Source organism: Podarcis muralis, chromosome 3 (assembly GCF_964188315.1).
Source record: "Podarcis muralis chromosome 3, rPodMur119.hap1.1, whole genome shotgun sequence".
Lineage (NCBI taxonomy): Eukaryota > Metazoa > Chordata > Lepidosauria > Squamata > Lacertidae > Podarcis > Podarcis muralis.
This window is the reverse complement of record NC_135657.1, coordinates 91,764,176-91,782,234: the sequence shown is the minus strand read 5'-3', so window position 1 is coordinate 91,782,234 and position 18,059 is coordinate 91,764,176. Positions and strand designations below refer to the sequence as shown.

The 18,059-nt window shown below is 44.2% G+C and overlaps 1 protein-coding gene across 1 annotated transcript; it reads right to left on the bottom strand.

Annotated features, from left to right (window-relative positions):
- Window positions 1–8,445: 8,445 nt before the first annotated feature.
- E2F6 (E2F transcription factor 6) lies at window positions 8,446–14,217 on the bottom strand. The gene is made up of 7 exons (XM_028722558.2): window positions 14,053–14,217; window positions 12,608–12,689; window positions 11,406–11,622; window positions 10,515–10,673; window positions 10,269–10,383; window positions 9,346–9,493; window positions 8,446–8,803 (listed from the first exon to the last, which is right to left on the bottom strand). The coding sequence occupies exons 1-7, from the start codon at window positions 14,128–14,130 to the stop codon at window positions 8,772–8,774; spliced, it is 831 nt and encodes a 276-aa protein (XP_028578391.2). The 5' UTR covers window positions 14,131–14,217; the 3' UTR covers window positions 8,446–8,771.
- Between the last annotated feature and the right edge of the window lie 3,842 nt (window positions 14,218–18,059).

Sequence of the window (18,059 nt, the reverse complement as noted above, 5' to 3'; positions counted from 1 at the left end):
CTCGAGAGACAATGGAGTGCGCCTCCAAGGGTGAAATCAAACCAGTATGTTAGCAGCACCAAAGTGACCTCTCCAGGCCTGGGCAGTGTGCATGGAGGTCCTGGGCTGCCCAGACAACAGCCATCCTCCCAGCCTTGTTGATGTGGTCCAAAAGAAAGCATAGCAATATGCGCGGCAACAGTTTGGCTGCAGGAGTTGCTGGAAGGAGGCATAAAAGGCACCATCCAAGTGTCTTAGGCACTCCACTTGGGATTTGTGTAGGGTTTGCTCCCGAGCCTTTTCTTCTCCTGCAGATATCCTGCAAGGCAGCAGAGGTTTAGCATCAGTTTTCCTTCTCTAGATGGGCTACCTTCCCAGGTTGATGAGCCCCAGCTGCCCCTCACATCCCTCTACAGCTCATGCACAAACCACCTTCTTGACTCTTGGGCCCACTATTGGTCTCGTCCACTCATTGTGGCTACCCTCACCTGGTTGATCTGGCCAGTTGAAGATGTTCCCAGGGTGTGGCCGCTGCCGCATGCCGACAGATTCTAGGAGTCAAAGATGAGAGCCAAGTGCCAGGTACAGACCAAAGGTGGACAAACTACCCCAAAGAAGAACAATGTTAAACTATATATACAGAAACTATACAGTGGTACCTCGGGTTACAAATGCTTTGGGTTACAAACTCCGCTAACCCGGAAGTAGTACCTTGGGTTACAAGGTTTGTTTTTCAAATGTTTATCTGGAATGGAATTATAGTCTACTGGCTGTCCTGTGTGACCTTGAGCAAATCAGGTGGTAACTGATTCCCTGCAAAGAACATGTAAATAAGGGACAATTGCATGGATCTTTTGATCAGAACCATTGTTTGCCCCAGGATGAGAACAGAAATCGTGTGCCGGCAACACGGCAGCAGCGGGAGGCCCCATGAGCGAAAGCGCACCTCAGGTTAATAACGGTTTCGGGTTATGAATGGACCTCCAGAACGAATTAAGTTCATAACCTGAACAATGAGTTATGGGGCTGCAGTAGGAGGGAGATCATTTGGCCCCTGGTCATTTGGGTGGCATCTTTGCCAGTTCTAGAGTATCCCTTTTGAGGTGCAGCAAACAGAACAAGAGATACAGTATTCCAAGCACCAAAGATTTGTGTAAAGGGATTATTACAATGTCAGCATTTTTATTTTAAATCCCTTTCCTGGTTATCGCTGGCATGAAATTTGCCTTATACACAGCCACACACTGCGTTGTTGATGTTTTCATGGAGCTATCCACCACGACGCCAAGATTTATTTATTTACAGCATTTTTACCCAGTTCTTTAGCCAAAAAATTTGCATAGCAGCTTGCAAAAGGTCACTAATAGGACAGTTGCTGTCCTCAGCCTTTTCCTGAACAATTACTGCCAGCGCAGATCCCATCAGCATATCTATATGTGGTAGGATTTATTGCCCCCCTCTCATTTTACACTTAATAGCATTAGGCATGTTCATACCCATTGACTTGGTTTGGAGAAATACTTTAGGGGCGCCTCACAATCCCATTTTGTTTTTCATACCCCTGCATAATGTGGGCTTATCTGTAGCTTTGGCTTACCCATCTCTCCAGGCCATTTGTGAACAAGTTAAAAAGCATAGGCCCGGTACCTTCCCACAGAATAGCAGTGGCGTAGCGTGGGTTGTCAGCACCCGGGGCAAGGCAAGTAATTTGCGCCCCCTAACCTGTGGATTTGCCCTAACCCCAGATGTTGCGCCCGGTGCGGCCGGCCCCCCCTGCACCCCCCACGTTACGCCACTGCAGAATAGATACCTGCTGCTTACCTCCCTCCATTGTGAGAGCTGTCTCTGTATTCCTCCCTTCAGCTTCCTGTTTTTTAACCAGTTGCCAATCCATACGAATACCTCTTCTCTTATCACATGACTGCTAAATTTACACGGGAGCCTTGGGTGAGGAATTTTGTCAAAAGCCTTTCAAAAGGCCAAGTACACAGTGTGCTGGATCACCCTTATCCACTTGCTTGTCATATATATATATATGGATTCTACTATGCTCTCTCTCTCTCTCTCTCTCTCTCTCTCTCTCTCTCTCTCTCTCTGTGTGTGTGTGTGTGTGTGTGCTTGGCTGAAAACTGCACTGTTAATTTTTCAGATGAATACAAAAATCCCATCTTAGCTCACATCACTCCAGCTTGATTTATACTTTTGAGAGAATGAACTACTCATTGCTGCTGTAGAGACAGTAGAGGGAACAAAACAAAAAGCAAAACGCATACTTTCAGCTGAGCTATAGGCAAGCAGTTTGTGTTGTCATTTGTTGATTTCCAAGCAACTACATTTCCAGAAAGTTTGATATATTTAGAATTCAGAGAACATTTGGACATCTCCGTGTTGCCTTCCAGCTGCATTCTTACAATCTGAGACACCATAGCTGAAATCTTAAACCAAAACTGTGTTGTAAAAATGTAACCTACAAACAGGAGGTTGAATTTTAGGCCCTTAAATCTTTCATTCACACCAAAGGACCCTTTTGAAGGCTTAAACTTTTTATTGTCTCCCTCACTGCCCCCAGCTATTACAAACAGAGGAAATGGTAGTTATATAGCTGCCCAGTCTCAGTAGCATTTTCTTGAACATGCACTTGAATTGCAGTCCACACATCATCAGCCTGCCAAATGTTCAGAGGACTGCTGCTAAAATTTATTCACTGTGGTTGTCCTTAGCTAAAACAAAATCTCTTTCCTTAGAGAGGATATTCACATATATTATACAGTGCAACGAAAACTTTAGCATAAATATTATACAACCTAAGAATTGCAGTACAAAATTGTTGTTGTTTAGTCGTTTAGTCTGACTCTTCGTGACCCCATGGACCAGAGCACGCCAGGCACTTCTGTCTTTCACTGCCTCCCGCAGTTTGGTCAGTACAAAATACAGAGGCCCAAAATACAGTACAGTATCTTGCTTGCATTATAGATTTGTATGAAATTAATTATTAAAGTGTGGCTTAGATATAGAACTAAGCAGTTTCATTGAGCAAATGAAGAGAGAAAGGAAGGGAGAAAGTTATATGCATCTTAATTTGGTCCTAGTCCAAGCACACAGCTCATTGCATCATAAACTTGCTCTTGGAATGTACCAGTTCAGACTACAGATACAGGACAAGGGAACTTCTCTACAGCGAGAAAGTAGCCTGTTAGGGAGACGATTTCCAGCCTATCTTTCGCCTTACTGATCGTCTAGTTTTCTATGCACAAGTTTTTAAATGGTCAGGGCAGCCATTCATGAGATTCCCCCACCTGCTGTCTGAATTGGTATAGCCCAGACACAGTTTATGACAAACTATCTGAACATGACACTGGTCATCGTGACTGACAAATCCCTCACATTTCAGCGGGACTTAGGCACATCCCATCTTTGTGCCCAGGGTATTTAGGAATTATTGTTCTGCGGATCCGAGTACTTGTGACAAAAAACTCAGAGAAAACATGTGACAGAGATGCTCAATATGCGAAGAAATTCCTAATATCTCAATTCTCATGATAAAGGACAATCTAGAAAAATACACACCAACACTGGTTTGGTTGCAGTTTGCTCTCTAAATAAAGATTAAAGATGCTTCCATTCACCTCTCTTTGGGACGGGGCGTTGCTGCTGCTGTCTAGTTCTTTTACCCCAAATGTTAGGTTGAGGTGGTTCTACCCAGTTATTTTAGATGACTGTGACTTCAGATATAAACAATGTCTGATCTGCATGAGTAATGGAGTCCCAGAGCTCTTTGGAACTAAAGCCGTAGCAAATGCTTGTTGATATATTTCTCCTTGTCATTCAAGTCAGCTGATGTTGTGGAAGGGCTGAATCAGTGCCTGGGTTTGGTAATAGACCTGAAGGGGGTCAACAAACTGAGGCTTTATCCTGATAGATCAGAGGCCCAGTGTCATGTATGGAGCTGCAAGTGTCCTTGGAGCATGGAGTGTCTTTCACCGGTTTTGAGTGGTACATTAGCAGCATCCATTGTCCAGCCATGGTTATCCATGCTCTTTTGGACTACTGCAACACATTATGCATGGGGTTGTCTTTCAGAATTGTTCAGAAGCTTCAGCTTGTGTGAAGTGTGGCAGGTAGACTTTGGGTTAGTGCTCCAGTTTTGAATTATCTCACTTGTTTAGAGAGACTTTATGGGATGACTATTTGTTTCTGGGCTCAGTTCAAAGTTCTGGCGTTTACCTTTAAATCCCTAAATGGCTTGGCACTGCGGTGAAGGAAGAAGGGTATTCCTATTTAAAAACCCCCAAAACTTCCCCTCCAGTGGTTCTTCAAACCGTATTGCTGCCACCATTTAAAATCACTTATACCCATTGCACGCTTATCCTGCAATTAATCCTAGAGTAACTGTGGAATATAGGCATGGTACAAAGCTCGTAAGATATAATTACTATAGTCAACAAATATATCAGTGCTTATTTATTACAAGATTAGGTAGGGCACAAGCTTATGTGGTTACTTTAATATAGCACTGTCTCTTTAAGTGGGTCAACTTGCTACTGTCACTTTAAATACCAAAGCTTTATTTTACACCACTACTAAAACAAGACAGTTTTGAGGAACCTTATTAAAGCACCTTTCCCATTTGCACTTGCATTTCCTCCACCCCACTTTAGCCTCACCAACACTATATAATTACTAGGATATTTTGTTGAAGCCTCTGTTTCAACCACTACCACCAACCTACTGAAGCGCAGATCTGTTTTTGCTGTCCCATCATGGAATCTACAGTACCTCTAGCTTTCCTACCAGAGCCTAGATTTACAGACTGACTCGCTCACTACTTCTCCCCTCTCAGCTCTGTAAACAAGATTGACCCCTCTGTAAATATGTTTTGCCCTCTTCAGCTAGCCTTTGGCCACCAGCAAGCCTTGGGCCACCAAACTCCTCAGCCTTCCTTTCAAGTCTCTTCTCCCTTGATCCTCTTCTTATTCTAGGTGTCACCAAACACTAGCCAAGCCTGACTGATCATGGCTGACTAGCACCCAGTCATATTCACTTCTTCTGGCTCCCCTAGTTTAGTGCCAGTCGATTGCTTAAAATCCTAAACCTGCAGCAGTCATAGAATCATAGAATCATAGAATCATAGAGTTGGAAGAGACCACAAGGGCCATCGAGTCCAACCCCCTGCCAAGCAGTCAACCAGAATGTGCGTATTCTTCTGTTCTTCTGCATACTTCAGCCTCTGCTTAGCTGTTAATTAAGGTCCCCTAGTGACAGTTAAACCAACGTTCACATCCCTAGGGCTGCATATGGGAAGATGGTTGAGATCACCAATACCAGGGGCACGGAATGAGCTTCACCCTTATGCAAAGCGCAGCTTTTTTACTGTCTCCGGTAGAAGTTGTACCCGTTTTGCCTTTTAAAATAGGAAGTAATAACCACTTGACTACACAGATTTATCAATGTGTCATCAAAATAATCCGTTCGCGCTGAAAACAAACATTTGGCTATCTCGACACCACAGAAGCACTGCCGGAATCATCATAATGCATAGAAAGGGAGAGTCTGATTTCTCTCAAAAGCACAAGACTGCCACCTGGAGTAAGAAAGCAGTTTGTTACATGACAACTGTGATTTTGTACAATGATTTATATAGCAGAGTCAGTCAATGAGCCACATTGGCTGCCAAGGCAAGTTTTGCACTCTTCAGAAAGACATGGCCACAACAGCCCCGAGTTTCTCACAGGGCGACATTCCAGGATTTCTCTTAGATCTTGTCCCTTGTTCTCAAATGAACTCCTGAGTGTTAAGTCCAGGATTCTCCCAAACGGAAACACAGGCTGTGGAAGTCCTGTTCTACATACAACCAACCTATGAAAATGCAGCCCCAGGAAACTTGATTGCTCCAGTTTGTCTGCATAGGAGAGCTGAGTAAGGAGGGTGAATTCCAACCATTATTTCTGAAGAAGTAGTAGTAGTAGTAGTAGTAGTAGTAGTAGTTTGGATTTGATATCCTGCTTTATCACTACCCAAAGGAGTCTCAAAGCGGCTAACATACTTCTTTCCCTTCCTCCCCCACAACAAACACTCTATCATGGCATAGTCCATAATCTGTACTTCTATTAACCTTATTTATGGAAGGAATTACTGGGCTACAACCCAGAGAATTTTTATTACTAGTTATGAAACTATAAGGTAGTGCAGTCCATGTGTTCTTTGGCCCTGCTTGTTGACTTTTCTTGGAACTAGAACGATCAGGACCAATGCCACCAGCAGTGACAATGGAGCCATCTCAGAATCTAACAGAGCCGAAGCTAGCTCAGCCTTGCCTCCCATTTTGGCACGTCTGCTGATGGCAGGCACTTCCACTCACCCACACATTTGACGGACTGATGGGAGAGCGCCACGTCAGTGAATGGATATGCCTCCACGCAACCCAAACCCTCTTTTCCAGCCCAGGGCAAACTGGGATTAGACTGCTCAGTTACCCAATTTGTAGTACTCCTACATTTCTGAAATTTGAGACAAGATAAAATATGTTAATTATGCACCAAGTTAGAAAAACAAAACACTGTTGTAAAGAAATTATGTTTTGATACTGCATGCAAAAGGAGAAACCGCAATCCCATGTACACTTAACTCCCTTGAATGCAGTGAATCTTGCTTCCAAGTAGCTAGACCGGTGACTGGGAATGGCCACCAGGACCATAGAACACCGGTCCTAAAGGATCTTCACTGGCTCCCAGTGCTGACCTTTAAAGCCCTAAACGGCTTCAGCCCAATATACCTGAAGAAGGGTCTCTACCCCCATCGCTCAGCCTGGACACTGAGGTCCACCTCCAAGGGTCTTCTGGTGGTTCCCTCACTGCAAGAAGTGAAGTTACAGGGAACCAGGCAGAGGGCCTTCTTGGCAGTGGTGCCCTCCCTGTGGAACGCCCTCCCTTCAGATGTCAAGGAGATAAAGAATGACACAACTTTCAGAAGACATCAGAATGCAGCCCTGTGTCGGGAGGTTTTTAATGCTTGATGTTTTTATTATGTTTTTAGATATGCTGTAAGCCACCCAGAGGGACGCGGGTGGCGCTGTGGGTTAAAGCCTCAGCGCCTAGGACTTGCCGATCGAAAGGTCGGCAGTTCGAATCCCCGCGGCGGGGTGCGCTCCCGTTGCTCGGTCCCAGCGCCTGCCAACCTAGCAGTTCGAAAGCACCCCCGGGTGCAAGTAGATAAATAGGGACCGCTTACCAGCGGGAAGGTAAACGGCGTTCCGTGTGCTGTGCTGGCTCGCCAGATGCAGCTTGTCACGCTGGCCACGTGACCCGGAAGTGTCTGCGGACAGCGCTGGCCCCCGGCCTATAGAGTGAGATGGGCGCACAACCCTAGAGTCTGGCAAGACTGGCCCGTACGGGCAGGGGTACCTTTACCTTTTTTAAGCCACCCAGAGTTGCTAGGGAAACCCAGCCAGAAAGGCGGGGTACAAATAATAAAATTATTATTATTATTAGTAGTAGTAGTAGTAAACATGTATAAGACTTTGCTTCATTTATGAAAAGAAACATCCCTGTTGTAATGTATGTTTTAGTTTAGGAGAGGGCAGATTTCAAGTGTATAGGATCCATGTTATTTTTCCTAGAAACTCAAGATCCATGAGCTGCTGCCAAGTGCAGAATAGTAGTGGATGCTTTGAATTTGGGAATGAAGATGGTGCTTTCAAGTAAAACCATTCCAGGTCTCTCCTTTTCCCCTCCCCATTTCCTTCATTTCTGCAGCCTAATTAGGCAGGGCTGGGGGAAGAGTCACCCAAAACTCATCTGATAGACCTCAATCTACCTTCCAACTGCTCCTGCAATTTATAGTTCACAAACTATAAATTCATACATGAAAGGTTTGAAGCAACTGTAAATCAATGGAACTGTAAATCAATGGAACTGTAAATCAAGTCAAACAAAAATGACAAATACTTTGTATGTGTAGTATTTATCAGTTAGTGTTTATTTGAATTTTACTGTACAGAGGCAGCCCAAATTTCCACTGATAACCATTTAAACATGATATACATATATACACATGAACCAAGCAATTTCAGCTTCTTGAGGACTTCAAGCCAGTTTCATACAGAGTTCAAGGCATATCACATGAACAACATCCATGAAATGAAAATAAAAATCACCTTGTTTTCTGTAGTCTTGTTCTTGTGTGAAACATTTCCTTTTCCAAATCTTTACAGTGGAATAATGGTTTAACAATTCCACTGGGCAATAGTGCAGCTTCAGAACTAAAGTGCATTTCTTCAAAAATGGTCCCTTACTGAGCATGTTTTGTTCCAGGGTCAGTCAGTTCTGAAGAGCTAATATTTTTTTATTAAGCAGTTAATTACAACTCCATGTTCATTGCCACTTCCATGTATGAAGATGACACATTAAATAGTTTAGGGTGGCTATAATATGCGGCACACAAGACCTGTATAAAATGACAACCCTAATCCACGTTTTCAGATTTTTAATTTAAGGATTTTTTTTAGCATGACAGCACAGTATAACTTCGTCATTTAGTTGTGAACACATTATTCCAGAGCAAAACCAGCATGAAAAGGGGAAGGCAAGATGTGACTTTACCCTCAACCTCTGTGCCAAAGGAAAGGTTAGAGGGGAAATATTAGCTCAAGGCAGAGAGTCCGCAAATCCAGTGCCTGCTCTTGTTCTCTTAACTGTAGTTGAGACAGAAATTTGTGGTGCTTGCACTGGCCCTCCATGAAGCACATCCAGGGAAGTCCATGAAGTGGAAGTTCAGTAATCAAATGCCTCAGTAGTCTAGCAGTTCTTCGTATCTCTGATATTGCTCACTGTAGAGGTGAACACAAAAGACAAACCATTTGAAGAAAAGGAATAGCAAACCACATTCAGGTAATCTGCTGAACATATTTTGGTACGGGGGTAAAATCCCAAAACAACTTGTGCTTTAAATCACATTGAAACCAGTGGGGTGTACTTGAGCAGTAAAAACTCACAAACGTAACAGATATTAATGTAACCTAAGCGTTTCGCAATGTTTAAGACTAAAACTTTAGATCAGGGGTGGCTCTTTCTAACCCAGCTTCTGTCTGCCCACTGAGGTTTTTTCCTAGTCAATACTGAGCTTCTATTTTATTCCCAGATGTTGAACTGTCACCTACCCTAAACTCCTTAATCATTTTATTAATTATACTGAAATAATTAAAATAAAACAGTAAGATTCCTTATCACACACCTGAGATTAGGTGTGTCTGTAGATTAGCAGACAACATGCATTTATGCCGATACAGGTTTTAACCAAGTTTCCAAGGAGCAGGAAATTTGTATTGCTGCATGTCATTTTTATAAGCATCTATTCCATTACCATATTTACCTCCATAATCATCCACTGCCTGTCTACTTTCGTGCGAAATGTTATCCATATTTTTCAAAACATCAGCATTTGGATCGTCCAACGGCACTTCACATAAATAAACATCAATGGGTCCCTTTGTGCTTTTGATGCGTACTTCTATGCAGTCCTGCAAGACAACAACATTGGCTGAGAGCAGGGTTGGACCCATGTTGTAGTAAACATTCCCATAAAAGGTAAAGGTAAAGGAACCCCTGACCACTAGGTCTAGTCGTGGCTGACTCTGGGGTTGCGGCGCTCATCTCGGTTTATTGGCCGAGGGAGCTGGTGTACAGCTTCCGGGTCATGTGGCCAGCATGACTAAGCCGCTTCTGGCGAACCAGAGCAGCGCACGGAAACTCCGTTTACCTTCCTGCTGGAGTGGTACCTATTTATCTACTTGCACTTTGACGTGCTTTTGAACTGCTAGGTTGGCAGGAGCAGGGACCGAGCAATGGGAGCTCACCCCATCGTGGGGATTCGAAGCGCCAACCTTCTGATTGGCATGTCCTAGGCTCTGTGGTTTAACCACCAGCGCCACCCGCATCCCTCCCATAAAAGGTAGAGGTAGAGATGTTGTAAAACTCAAGGCCTTGACATATTTGAAAAAGAAAATAAAAAATTAAGGTCCTGGACAGTAAATTGTTTTTTTCACACAAAAAGTTTGAGAAGGGTCCCAAATCCCATTTGCTATAGATGCTGCTCATCTATAACCTTACTTTACTTCTGAGGCTGACAGGTTGGTGGGCGGGGTGGGAGAGGAACATGATACCACTCAGGGAGGAGATCTGGTTCAAGTACCTGCCCCCTACCTTAAGTCTGAGCTTAAAACATGTGTAGCTAGGTCTGCTAAACTGCCATCCAACCCCACCCAGGTGATTTAAAACCTGCTAGGATGCACTTACTTGTTTAGGAGCTGGTACCTCCATTTTGGTTTCTTCTGGAGCCTTGATTGCAATAACAATCTGTTCTTGAAAAGTCTGAATGCTACGGATATCTTGGTAGGTTACATAAGCTAGTGTACGTGATTGTCAAGGAATTTCAACAGCAGTAGAATGTATGTTTTCATATGAAGTACTAGCACTATTTTAATTGCAGATGCTCAACGCCAGCAAGTCAAAACTCTTACAAATGCTTCAGAAAAAGGATATCTTGCCTTTTCTTTGTCATCTGTTAAATCATACAATTGGTGAGCACTGTCCTTGATTAATTCATCTAATGCTTCTTCCATTTCTGTTAAGTCATAAAGTTCATCTCTTAACTTTTGATGCTCTGGTGTCCTGATAGTAATATGCTTGATATCTGATCCACTATAATAGAATATGAAGTTTTTTAGACTTTCACACACCCTCTAAAGAAAGAAGCAGCATTGCATTACATACCAATATCTAGATGAGCTTTTGGGAAGAACATGGTCAACTATTGGAAGTGAACATTTATCAATTGGCAGCTACATGTTTCATAAAATGAAGCCAAGCCCTAGAGAATACTTACTAATAGCCTAGTTCTCTGCGGAGTTTGGCACACTTAAGCTCATGAACATCTGCAAAGTATCAGACTATGTATTTGTGTGTTATATGTTATATTTGTGTATTATATACTGAATCTGCATTTGTGAGTTGCATAAGGTAGTGCAATTAAGGCTACAATCAAATACCCATGTACAAACAAGTGCCATTTTACTCAATTAAAATTATTTATATCATTTCTGAATTGCTTCTCATAAAACATCCCAAAGTGATTCAGCTATAAAAACAGAAACAATGAAACATGTATAAAAACAAACAATTTGAAATCCAGTACATAATCAGACTGGGATAAAAATCTTTACTTGGGCTTATTGGGAAAGGAAGGTCTTTGATAGGCACCAAAAAGATAATAGTGATGCCACTAGTCTGATATGCAGCAGGAGGGAGTTCAGAAGGGTAGGCACTGCTCTAGTACGTGTCCAATCCATAAAAAGTACAGACAGAGTAACGCTGAGCTTAATTAACACAAGATCTCAGTTCTTGTTTTAAAGCCATAAAGGAAAATCAACTTACACCCACTGGATAAGGTTCTTGGACCTTTTCTGAATAAGATGTATTCCATCCAGCACATTTGTGATATCATACACTCTTCGCTTCCGCACTCCTAGTGTCCGAGAAACCTCATTTAAATCAAGAACACCTTCTGGTGAGACTTTGACAAGGTCCATGAATCTCCTGGTCAAATGAACCAATGATCCATCATAGCGGGGCTTTCTGCTGTTTATAGACTCTGTACAGGTTTAAACAGTGGTTTGTTAGCCTAAGAGTTCTCACATGTATCATCAAGTGCTGATCAACACGGTGATGAATCAAACCATCCTGCCTGAGATCAGTCACTTCAACAATGAAGCAAGTTGGAATTTGGTTGCCTTCAGATTGCCAGATCTTTACAGGAGGGGCCTAATTGTTATAAAAAAGAAAATTAAATGGATACTGTATTTCATTTCATTCATTCATTCAATAAAATTTCTTTACCACTTGTTTGTAAAAAAAACACCCTCAAAGCAGTTATAAACGTTCACAATTATCAGCCAATATACATTTGGCTTTTATGCACAGCCATAAATTTGCTCAGGCCCTTTTCGCTGTGCCAATTCATATGTAATGGGGAACCATTCTTTCCTGTCACATGAATGAGCCTGCATGAGCCCTGGGTTAATTTGCTCCCCATATCCTGCGTGGTTACAAAGATAACACGTCTACTGTTAAACGAACAACATTTCCCTGTGGTGCCAAACCTGAGGAATGGTGGATTGTTAAACAAAACCCAGTAATAACCTGGTTTGGACGCAATTATAATCAATGAATTGCTTTTGCCTGGCATGACCCATGACTGGTGGGCACTGGTGGTGGTGTTCCATTCTGTGTTTTTCAGAGTAGTGGGTTTTCCTTTTCCCATTCAGTGATGACAGAATATGGTCATCATTGAGTATGGTGGTTGCCTTTACGCCAGTCCCTTACCCCACAGTATAGCTCAGTTAAAAATGAATAGGCAAATTTTCACAACAATACCTAACTGTGCCATTTGTATAAACTTATCATTACTTTCACATGGCCTAAACTTTAGAACAGAAAGTTGCAGGGCAGCAGCTTCCTACTCAAGATTCTCCGAATTTTAATCACAAACATACTTAGATGTAGATTGCAGTATACCAAATGAGTTTCTGTTGTAAGAAATTCCATCAGGTGTTAATGGGAAAAATGAAAGAACTTACTTTTAACTTTCACAAAGGGTGTTTCTTTGCGATTAAAAGACACGAAGTGTACATCATCTTCATTTTCAACTTTAATGTGTGCCTATAAGAAATATGTAGGTAATTAAATATTATTTCTTCTTAGGGACATGACCAGTTCACATAATAAACAAACTTTCATCATAGGTATTTGGTGTCAGCTATACAACCAAGTTATATGCTGCTGAAAATACAGTCTCCAAAGCGTACTGAAAGAAGCTTCAAGGTTTCTCAGTATCTTACAAGTAATGATGGTCAATATTTCCTTAAACACACTTACTTGTTCAGCCATTACCCATCTTCTTTGTAATTCACAGGTGAAGGGGAATGTTGCTGCATTGTTTTTGTTTGTCACTATGTTATGCATTTATGAGTTTTTATATTGTAAGCTCTTTTTTGGGTTTTTAAAATTGGGCTGTTGTTTTTGTTTTGAATTTATGTATTTGATATTTTATGTGAACTGCCCTAAGACCTTCAGGTATAGGGAGGTATAGAAAGAAAGAAAGATTGCCCTGTGATCCTTGGATGAATGGCAGAACAGAAATTCAATAAATATTATTATTATTACTTTATCATTAAATATAAAAAACACAATTTGCATAGGGATATGAGAAATGGCGCAATGGGCAAATGCTTCATTCAGCACCATCTCACGAAACACTATTTTTATATATTTTACATATTTATTAACTTTGCGTTCCACCCTTCACCCAAGGACCACACGGCGGTTCAAAATACAAAAACGCGTGGACACGAATGACCCACGAAACAAGCAACCGAAGCAAAAAACGTGCACGCCTCAACACAGAAGAATGCGCGAGACACCCAACATTATCTTGAAAAATCACAAAAAGGAAAAAAAGAGGACCGAAAAAGGTTCGGCTTAGTAATGGTACGGCTGGGGTTCAAGATGCAGCCACAGACCAAGTAGTAAAGTAGCAGCAGCAGCAGCAGCAGCAGCAGCAGCAGCAGCATGGTTTTAACTTGAGGGAAGAAGACACGTGTATGCGTGTGTTTGTGTAAATGTGAGCGAGGGAAACACGTCCACCATTCTACTCCATGAAAGGTCCTAAACCTATTCCTTTTTTCTTTCTTTCTCTCGAACTTGTTCTTTCACACAATCCCATCCCGTCCCCTTCCCCACAAAAACAGCGACCCCAGGCCCCTTCGCAGCACAGGCCAACCCGCCCGCTCCCCGACCTGGAGTCCCAACGTCAGCCCGCGATCGCTGCCCCGAGCTGAGGTGAGGGGACGACGACGAGGATTACCCGCCGGGGCTCCTCCGGCCTCAGGACCCCCTTCTCTCGCCTTCCCCCGCCGCAAGGACCCGAGAGCCCCGTTTCCCGAGCTGGCAAGCAGCCGACGGAGCCGGGCCTGGAGAAAGCGGCGCCCGAAGCCGCCCGCTCCGCTCCCCCGCCTTCACTCACTTGCAGCAGGTCCATGGAGAGCTGCGGGAGCAGCACCGACGGCTGCTCGGGGCTGTGCCCCACAGCGGGAGCGGCCATCTTGGGCGCCCTCTCTCCCCAGAGGCGGAGTCTCCGGCGGGGCCTGAGGGGCGGAGGGAGAAACCGCCGGGCGGCCTTGCGGTGAGGAAAGCGGAAGGGCCGGCCTTTCCCCGGCGCCTCTGCCGAACAGGCCCGCCCTCACAGCCTCCCGACCGCCTCACGGGGGCCGCTCCCTGGGAAAGGCGACCCCCCCAAACCCTCCCCTAAAAGAGCCACCCTTGTGGGGTTGCGCCGCCCCATTAAAGCCCACAATGGCCGTTTCCATTCACCGGTGCCTCACGAACTGTTATCCTTATATCCACCCCCCACCCCCGGTCGTAAGAGGATACATTGAAAGGGATGGCAAGAATTGGCCCACTTAATAGGACAAGGTGCGTACCAGAGAAGAGGTTCGCCGCCAAAATGCAGGGAGCGGCGCTTGCTTGTCCCCACCCCACCCCCCGGTCTGGAGGTGCAGGACTCGAACCCATGGCTTCAAGTGACGAGAAAGGAGGTTTCCGAATAAACGTTCAGGGGGAAGTTTCTGAGGTGGAATCTACACACACACACACAGTCCTTTTTAAAAAAGTATTTTTCAATTAAAAAAATACTGTACAGTATTGTACATTGAATTTCCCATAAGGCTCACCATCGCCCTCTGGTGTATATAGCACTTAAAACACGCTTAAAATGGCTGTATAAAAGGTAAAGGTAAAGGTACCCCTGCCCGTACGGGCCAGTCTTGACAGACTCTGGGGTTGTGCGCCCATCTCACTCTAGAGGCCGGGGGCCAGCGCTGTCCGGAGACACTTCCGGGTCACGTGGCCAGCGGGACAAGCTGCATCTGGCGAGCCAGCGCAGCACACGGAAACGCTGTTTACCTTCCCGCTAGTAAGCGGTCCTTATTTATCTACTTGCACCTGGGGGTGCTTTCGAACTGCTAGGTTGGCAGGCGCTGGGACCGAACAACGGGAGCGCACTCCGCCGCGGGGATTCGAACCGCCGACCTTTCGATCGGCAAGTCCTAGGCGCTGAGGCTTTTACCCACAGCGCCACCCGCGTCCCTGTATAGCTGTATAAATGACTGTATAGCTGACAGTTAAGAGTTGTTCAACATCGGAACTGGGTGGTGGACTCTCCTTCCTTGGAAGTTTTAAAAAGCAGAGATTGGATGGTCATCTTTCAGGGTGTTTCCTGCATTACAAGGGGGTTGGCCTGATGACCCTTGGAGATCCCTTCCAGCTCTACAGTTTCTACGATTCCATATACCGCTTGATTGTGAAAACAAACAAACCCTCCAAGCACTCCCCCCCCCCCCATATCATCATGTACCCCATGCACCTCATGGCATATTTTAGAAACGCCGCTTATAACCACCAATCGCACATGAATGTTGATTTTCCAACTGGATTATTTTCCGTGTAGTTTGCCCTCTTCTCCCAAGTGCTACTTTTGACATTAAAGCAGTATAACAGCCTCTGTATGGTATTGGTGCCAGCAGAGGGGGATGGGGCCACTTCCCCAACAGATTCTGTTTCTATAAATTAGAATTCTCTGATACCCACCTGCCCATCTAAACAGCAGTATGAAGCCTTTGTCACTTCAGGCAAATAAAGTAGTTCTTCACACAGCACACAATTGCTAAGGAATATGTACCCACAAGATGTAATGGCAGCTAGCTAGAGTGGCTTGAAAAGAGGATCAGGAAAATTCATGACAGGACTTCCAATGACAACTAGTGTCAGAAGTAGTATTCCTCTGAATAGCCAGTGCTGGAAATCAAAAGCGGGAAGCGAACCTGAGAGCAGGATGCTGAGATAGCTGTTCCTTTAGTCTGATTCAGTATGACTCATCTTAAAAGACAGGAGACTATTCCTAGCAATGGGCCTAGAACCAGCAAATAGCATGCTTTGGTTTTAATAAATTAGATTTGGTTTTAATAAATTAGATTTGCAGAGTGGTCCACAGCACACAAAAAATACAAAATACATAATGGAGCAGGTCATCCTGCATCAAACGATGGGTCACGTCACTTTAGTTCAAATAATTTGCTTCCTTTTCCACCAGATGGCGGTAATTTCACTCCTGAAAAATACTGTGCATTTTATTCTTCTTTGGCTACCCCAGTCATGAACCCCATTCCCAGTACAATCTTTGTGTGTTTACTCAGATGTAAGTCTGAACTTAATGGGTCTTGCTCCAAGTAAGCCTATATAGAACTGCAGCTTTAGTACACTTCCAAACACAAATGTATCCCTATACTATGTATACTTATTCAGAAGTATATCCCATTTGGGATGCGGGTGGCGCTGTGGGTGAAACCTCAGCGCCTAGGACTTGCCGATCGCATGGTCGGTGGTTCGAATCCTCGCGATGGGGTGCGCTCCCGTCGTTCGGTCCCAGCGCCTGCCAACCTAGCAGTTCGAAAGCACCTCTGGGTGCAAGTAGATAAATAGGGACCACTTACTAGCGGGAAGGTAAACGGTGTTCCGTGTGCTGCGCTGGTAGTTCAGTGGGACTGTGTTCACAGGAGGTTTTCAACTTTTTTGGGTCCACGGCTCCCTTGACCAACTACATTATTTCTGTGGCACCCCTGTGGGGCTCAGGAGCCCAGTTATGTCACCCCTTGCCTGCAGAACTGGCAACCCCTCACCCCTTTGCGAACACACTCACTTGTGGAGTGTTCCCTCAGCCCCCTCTCCTTGGGCAGCTGCAGCTACTGTCCCTGGTCTGAGCTGCCCCCTCCCCCTCCTCAAAGAGAGATGCCTCCTCACACTGTCCCACAGGGGCCTGGGAAGCACCCTCGGGCCAGCCTCAGAGGCACCATTCACCCGGGGAGCTTGTAGCCAGAGCTGTTGCAACAAACAGCTGTGTAAGCCTTTGGGAGGCAGAGACACACGAGAGCATCATAGGAGGGAGGGAAGGAAAGAGGGGCAGAGGCCAGTGTTGCCCGCCACACCCCTGACTATCATTCAAGGCACCCCAGGGTGCCATGGCACACTGGTTGAAAACCACTGGCATAGGGCCTTGCTGGAACGTGTGCTTTCACATCCTATGTTTAGGAAAAACACATGTTATTTAGAAGGTATGTGTGGGTGTGTGAGAGGTGTTAACTCAAGGCAGTTAACAAAGAGTTTAAGGAAAAGAAAGATAATTAAAATACATACTCCCTATAAAAATAATAATTTGCCAATAGTGAATTTATGAAAAACTCAATTTGCTAAAATAAAAATCCTAATATGTAATAGCTACTATTTCTGTTTTAAGAATTTTGATTCACATTCCATGAGTTTATTTCACCTTTAAAGCTGAACTCTTCCCAATGCTAGTTTTCTATGCGTAGTGATATTTTTGGTTGGGGACACATTCATAGATGCATTTCCAGGAAGAAGCATATGCCCCGCCACCCCTTTATTTTGAAGTGGGATTGTCCATTAGAAGCTTTTCCCCCTCCTCAATTTTGCTCAACCAAAACTTACAACCAGTGCTATTTTTCTAGAAAAAGAGGTGCCAGAATGAACACCTCCCTTGTTTTCTCAGAATGGCAATGGTGCCCACTGAGCAATAGTCCCTGTGAGTTCCCCCTGAGAAAAGGCCTGCTTATGATGTTCCTTTTATCCCTTGACAGGATTACATATGAAAAGGGCTTATAGCATACTGACACGCATTTCAAGACTGGGTGAATAGCTGGCAACTTGATCCTTCCCAGTTGCTTAATGGTTACTTTTCCTAAGCGCTTAACTATAATCACTCTCTATTACTTGTTATACAGCTTTCTGCAATGCTTCATTGCATCTGACCAACCATTTGTGATTTTTTAAATGTTTCACTCTAACCCAGTGTGTTTCTAGCACTGGATGGGAAAGTGGAATATAAACATGATAGATAAATAAGCCATACATTCTGCAGAAACACATGATTGCTAACATTTCTTCTGCCACGTTAAAACG